This window comes from Lissotriton helveticus, chromosome 5_1 (genome assembly GCF_964261635.1).
Source record: "Lissotriton helveticus chromosome 5_1, aLisHel1.1, whole genome shotgun sequence".
In the NCBI taxonomy this organism is placed as follows: domain Eukaryota; kingdom Metazoa; phylum Chordata; class Amphibia; order Caudata; family Salamandridae; genus Lissotriton; species Lissotriton helveticus.
Window position 1 is genome coordinate 311,627,968 of NC_136065.1, and position 7,025 is coordinate 311,634,992.

Consider the following 7,025-nt stretch of genomic DNA (forward strand, 5'->3'; position numbering starts at 1 on the left):
GAAAAAGGACAGACGGCTAGTAATGTTGTTTGCTTGTGCCAACAAGGATGATGGTCTGTGTTCGATTGTTGACCTCGGGGGAGTTGAACTTCTTCCTCAGAAAGAAGAAGATCAAGATGCTGACCCTAGCCCAGGTTTTGCTGGTGTTAGAGGTTGAGGACTGGATGATGTCACTCGACCTGCATAGCACGTATCTCCATATCCCCATTCTGGTGTTGCATCAGAGGTATTTGCACTTTGTGGTAGGTTCTGTGCGTTACCAGTTTACAGTTACATCCCTTTGTTTGGCTTACCATCTGCACCTCAAATCTTCACCAAGGTGATGGCAGTGGTTCCGGCTCATCTCAGAAGGTTGGGCATTCCAATTTCTCCATACCTGAACAAGTGGCTGGTCAAAGCTGGGTTTTGCTGGAGGTCGTCTTGTGCCATTTGCAGCAGTCAATAGCATCTCTGCTATTTGACCTGGGCTATTTTTTTAACCAGTAAGCCCAAATCTCACCTGAGGCCCTTTCAATGACTCCAGTTCATAGGGCCGGTACTGGACACCACCCTTACCTGCACTTTTTCTCCACCTCTGAGAATCGCCGACATCCAAAAAATTGATTCTCTCTTTCTACAAGGTGGGTGAGTTCTAGTTCTAAGGGTCCTGAGATTCCTAGGTCTGCTATGATCCTGCATTTTCCTAGTCACGCATACATGTTGGGACATCAAGGCCCTGCAGTGGTGCCTCCACAGGCAGTGGCTACAGTACGAGGGATTCTGAGATACGTAGAAATGATCATTTTGCCAGATCGATTTTGCAGGATGTCCTGGTGCAACCATCCCTCAACCCCACACCTATGTGGTTATTGCTATAGAATCTATTCTACAAATGAGGAATCTGCAGATAGAAGTATCCATCAAAAGAAAATTTGTTACATGCGGTAACTATCTTTTTGAAGTATACTCTCTGTACTTGCAGATTGACCACCAACCCAGTATGATGGATACTTATAGGGAAAGTTAATAATATACCAGATGTATATATGTTGGCTCTGCACTACTCTATTGATGTAAGTCCACCTGCTTGCTTCAAAGGCTGGGACAAGCTAGATGGAAATGGAAATTGTTGTGCCACGGTGGGCTTTATATGGCTTTGGTGGCATCCTCTAATGCCACTTCCAGCGTCGATACAAACCAAGCTCCCTCTGACGGACGTTTCTGGATCCAGTCCGATGCCAGGGATTGTTCTACAGGTTAGAAATTGCAGGATAGAATTTCCACCAGAACGATTGTTTCTGCAGGCAAGTAAATTTTTCTTTTGGTAGATGCTCGAAGGACCGATTCCTCACTACCACCCCACCTCCTGGTTCTGTGGAGTGTTATCTTTTTAATATTTTAAGAGGTTCCACATTAGTGATCAGCACATGGTTACCATCTTTTGTTCATGCTTCACATCCGAGGGAACAGAAATGGAAATGTCAAGAACCCGATGTCCATATGCAGGGATGGCACTTAAATGTGGCTCTGATCGGTTACTTGCTCAGGTTACGGAATCAGCCTGGAGTCACCCCACACCACCTAACAGTTCTCAGGAGAACTGCTACAAAAAAATTCTCTGGATCCAGTCAAGCAACTGAGGGATATTATGTTGTGAGGAATCTGGTGTTAGATGGTGGATCCACCAGAGAGAGCATTACTGAAGGTAAGTACCTTGTTCTTCTATGAGTTTAAGAGAAGCCTACGATGCTGCAGTCTGTGTGTAAGTCAAGCTTTCATTGCTTCATCTACTTTTCTCATGACAGGAATGTGGCTGTTACAAATACTTTAGTTCTTTGTGTGCCACGTCTGGGATGGATTAACCGATTGTGCCCTGGATTCCCTGTTGCTATGCCTGGAAAATAGCTGTGGTCTTTAGTGTGCCTGTGATGGACTGGCTGGCAGTGCGTAGCCATTCCCTTAATCTCTGACATGACTAAAAGGGGCAAGTTAGATGGACCCGGGATTACCTGTACCTGTTTGTCTGTGTACCTGTGACTGCCAGCCATGATATCAGTGTGTTCTTTGACTCTTTTTGTAGCGTACCTGGGAGGGTCAGGGCTGTTGAGTTCTATAACACATGTGTTTATAAGGTTGATAGCTTATTTGCTGGTCATTTCTAACTTCTCACTTCAATTTTGGCAACCTTCAGGAGCACCCACGACCTGGTGGCTATGGACGGCTGGCTGTATGCTGTAGGCGGCAATGATGGAAGCTCCAGTCTCAACTCCATCGAGAAGTACAACCCTCGCACCAACAAATGGGTGGCGGCTTCTTGCATGTTCACACGGCGGAGCAGTGTGGGCGTGGCTGTATTGGAACTCTTGAACTTCCCCCCTCCCTCCTCACCCACATTGTCTGTTTCCTCCACTAGTCTTTGACAAAGACTTAGGTCCTACCTCACTGTGCGGGGACTACAGTGTGTGGCGGAGAGGAATGCCCTCGGCTTCTGATCTGTGCAGTCACCAATGCTCCAGAACCTTTAGGAGAATACACCATCGCAGAGAGAAAATATGAAAGCACGGTCTTATGCACCAGGGTGTGTGTCCCTCATCCCCACCCTGGGGTGGACAGCTTTGGTGCAAGTCATCATCTGACTGTGACATTGCGCCACTATTTCTTGCATCCTAGTCTCCAGCAGATTCCTTTTTTGGTTAATTTATTTTGAATTTTACAGTCACTCCGGAGGCCTTTACTGAGAAGTGACATTTATTACTTGTTTGTGAGTTTGTTTTTTGCGCACTAAACTTGGACTGATTGCAAGAGAAAAACGGTGACTAAAAGTGTGAAATTCAGTTTGTGGAATATCACTGACTTAAGCCTCAACCGCTTCCCACTTTTTGAACATATTTCATTCTCTTAGTCTCGTAGTCAAGTTTTCATCACTGGTGATATCTTGAGTAGGAGTTTGCTAGTGTGAGTATATGACTCGGTTTAGAAAATGTGTTAAATTGTTGTTTAGCAAAGTAGGCAATATTAATGGTCCTATCCAAACTTTGTTCTGGTAATAGTGATGGTTCACTCACTTTGAGACCTGTCAGTGGATTTCTTAAGTACCCTTCCCTTTTAAAAGGTTCTGGATGCAGCAGAGAGGGAGGTCACACTTCAATTCCCCACACCGTCCACCCTTCAGAAATACTGGAATACTTTTCCTACTGTGTCTGCATCTCTGGGGTTCGTTTTTTCTTCAGGGACAGTCTCCCGCCCTCTAATGTCTATCTCCTAGTACAACTGATGAGTGCTTGCTCCGTCAAAAAGATGCCTTAACTCATTAGTTTATGAAATAATATGTCCTGTAAATAAAAACTTGACAAGTTACAGGGCTCAGAGAAAAGAAAATATATATGTTGTTGGACATTAGATCCCTGTTGTCTCTCTATTGAGGCCAAGGATTTTGAGGACCTTCTTGTAATTTTAGAATGAGCAGCTATATGATCATGAAGTTATCAAGGTGTATTGCCATAAGCTATTTTAATTGTAATGGTCTCAGAGATCGATGATGTGAAGTGCTAATTTGAGGGAGTATCCATTGTCGAAAAGGATGACACCTGAAAACCGGTGCCTCAATATAGGCTAATTGAGGCTCATCCATCCCTCACAACTGGAAGGCTACTCCCTGCCTTATCCCAATGGTCAGACAGATTGTGATCTGACCCTTCTTCCTTCGGTCCAGAGACCATGTTTTTTCTATGCTGTCAATACAGGGCCCATGCCTGACTATCACAGTACTAGGTCTTTCCTGCCAGCTTGGTTCTTCCGACAAACTGTCAGACTGATTTGGAGAGACTAGGCTGGTCCCTGCATTCTGTCCGCTGCATTATGATGCGGCGGTCGGAGGCAGCATGCAGAGGGCCGACTGCTGCAATTCTAACGGGCTTAAGGTGCCCATCGGCACAGCCATAGGGATTATGATGTCCCTTTCGGTCTGCCTTTCTATAGCGGTCTGACCGCCATAGAAAGGCAGACAGAAACGGACTTTGATGGCCCGCTAACAGGCCTATGGGGCACCTATGGTGCTCCCCCAAAAATCCATGCACCTTGTGGCAGGCAGCATGTGGTGCCTGCCACACAGTGCATGGATGTTTGCTAACATTTCCTAATGTGTGTTTTGCAGCTGCCCTTTTCCACCCGCTGCACAAGCCGCATTAGAGAAATGGATGTTTATGATCGCCTAATGGGCGGTTGCATCCAAATTAGTTGGATGGAACCGCCGACTGCTTGTTGGTTGGTTTCCATTCCGACACAATGCCGGTCAGATCGTAATTAGGGCCACAGTAACTGCTTTAAAATAGTTTTGCCTTCTAAGCTCGAGTCATACACATCACTAAACTGCAAATGGCATCTTGTTTTATTCACCATTTCCAATGTTCTTGCTAATTTTTGACCCTTTCAAACTATCCGCTTTATTTATTTATTTATTTATCAGTTGGTTATCCCAAGAAAATCTATTGTTGAATGAAGGAAAGTTGTATTTGTTTTTTACAGAACTGACCAATGTGTTTAAAAACTATTTTCAGGACAGTTTGTGTTAAAATTGCCAACCTGTTTTGTCTTTTTTTTAATGGGATTTCAGAGAGTTTAGTAAACAGGTGTTGGATTCTAGAGGTGACTTGATAATCTTTTGCATGCTAGGTCATGCACCACTGCACGGCTGCACCCAGCTGTGCGTACTCGTAGGCCACGCAGGGGGTGTCAATTTATATTGGGTGGTAATGTATGGTTCGCAAGGACAGCCAATGAGAATGTTGCATCTTGCACTCTGCCTGTGGGGGCATACCAAACTCTTATTCTAAGAGAGAGTTTTACACAATCCTCCATAAAGTGCGGAAAAAAAATAAAAACTGTAAGAAACTACATTTTTTTTGTCACAAAAATATTTTTTTTCATTTATTTATATGTACTTCTATTGGCATGGACACAATTATTTGTTTTTCCAGAGAATCTGGAATCAAAACTTAAATTGAATTGTTTTGCAGTGTATTGCACTACTGAAATGGGATGTGAATGCAGCCATTCCTGGGGAGAATTCCTTGGCACACTGTGCAGTTCCCTTAAAAGGGTCATCTTTGTGCATTTCTCCACAAATGCAGTAGTCTATATTGCTGCGCCACTGCTATCCGCTATATGTCAGTGGGGTGAAGTGGCCCAGTGTGGCGTGCTAAAGATCACACAGCATGCTTCCTTAGGATGGGTGATGGCTACCTCGAAATGGCTCTTTTCGTACACCTGGTGCTCTTGATTTATCTTCATTGTAGCTTGTACAGAAGCAGCCATGCTGAATTTTTTTCTTCCATACGGGAAACATTCTAAAGAGCGAGATATAAAGCAATTTGAACGAACTTTTTTCTTGGTGCTTAACTATTAGCCTTTTTAGATTGTTAGCGACCGGTTGTGTTCATCGTTTCTTTCTGAGCGATGGGCCTCGGCCCAGCAGCCTTTTGGCAGCCCTTGCACAATGATTGTGTGAGATCCAGCAGAGAGCCCAGGGATGGAAAATCCACGAAGATGGAGCACGGTCCTTAGCCTAAGCACGTTGAGAGCACATCGCTCGTAATCTGGGGGCATTTGTGTGGTCTGTAGGCCTGCCCTCATGGTAGGATTGCTGGTGGGCAGGGCCCCCATTTTTGTAGGTGAATGAAATCATATCTGTGCTTAGTGTCTTCCTTCCTGAGTTTCAACAGGTGCTGGCTTTGTCAGAATCGCACTGAGGGGGTTATGAAACCCCCTGAAAGGCACTCTAGAGCCAAGAGTGGTTTTGACCATGGTGCGCTCAGTAATCGGAGATTCTCCCGAGGAGGTAGCTGAGGGCTCTCTGAAGCATGAATATGAGTCTGGTGACCTGTGGACACCACTCCAGGAGACACTCCTGATGAGACACACCTGGGAAACTCTATATGCCAGAACCACTCACCGTACCCTGGTGACTAACGCCCACACAGCAGCCAGGAGCCCTCCTGAGTGCCACAACTGGGGCTACCACTTCCACGAGGCACTCTTAAACAAGGCACACCTGCGAAACAGCAGACCCCTGATCCACTCTTCGGAGCTGAGGTCCCTCGTGACTGACTCCTATTCAGGAACCAGGGTCCCCTCGCGACCGAGGTACACTTCGGATCCAGCAGAATCTTGTGGTTGGTGTGCACGTGGACAACAGGGGCATTTCCAAACCTGGCCAGAAAGCAGAAGTATCTATCGTATTTTACTTATTCTCTGTATTTTTTTTGATAACCAGAAATGTATTGTAGCGGAGTTCAGTTAATAGAAGATTCCATTTTTTGGGGTGTATTGATGCCTTTTATTTCGATAAGACCCATGTTTTTGCTGTAGTCGAGTAAATAAACTCGTATTTCTGCAAGCAGCATTCAGGTTTTGGAGCATCTCATGCCTTTTATCCTGTTAATACCCGGGTATTTATTGTGATGGAGTTCAGTCAGTACCCAGGTATATATTGTAGCAAACTGCAGTTTTTGTTGTGTTAGATACCTTTTTACTCCTCTTGTTAGGAGTTTTATTTCGCACGGAAGCTGCTTTAATGTGAATGTTTGTTTTTATTTATTATCCAGTAATTTATGTTGAACTAATTTATTTGTGTTTTTTTCTGACTTTTGCACTACAATGGGAAAAACAAAAGCAATACAAGGCCAACACATTAAAAATGTAGTTAAAAATAAAGATCTTCTTGTTCAAGGTCCATCTGTGCGTCTGTTTCTTTGGTGCCTCACAACCGGTTACTGTTTGCAGATCTCTGCCAATCGAGATCCAATGGAGTAATCAATTAGTCATCCGGACGGAGTACATAAAATAAGCCTATGAAACCAATATTGGTACACATTATTGACAACCACCTTTTATTCTTCTGTTAATCATTGTGAATGCACACTGGTCTGCTGTCTTCAGAATGGTGTGCTAGTTAAGGGCATATTGAGGTGCTTCTGACACGAGGGGTAAGTGCATTAGCTTGAAGCAGTGCATACTTTTTTACTTGTATAAACAATTCGTGTTCTGGT

The 7,025-nt window shown here is 44.4% G+C and overlaps 1 protein-coding gene across 4 annotated transcripts in view; it reads left to right on the top strand.

Annotated features, from left to right (window-relative positions):
* Positions 1 to 6,709, top strand: part of KLHL17 (kelch like family member 17) — a 245,265-nt gene extending 238,556 nt beyond the window's left edge. For all 4 annotated transcript variants that reach the window (XM_078642346.1, XM_078642348.1, XM_078642347.1 and 1 more), the window contains one exon: positions 2,171 to 6,709. In XM_078642346.1, coding sequence (XP_078498472.1) covers positions 2,171 to 2,399 — 229 coding nt within the window. In that variant the 3' untranslated portion in view covers positions 2,400 to 6,709. The remainder of the gene's footprint in view (positions 1 to 2,170) is intronic.
* Positions 6,710 to 7,025: the final 316 nt, after the last annotated feature.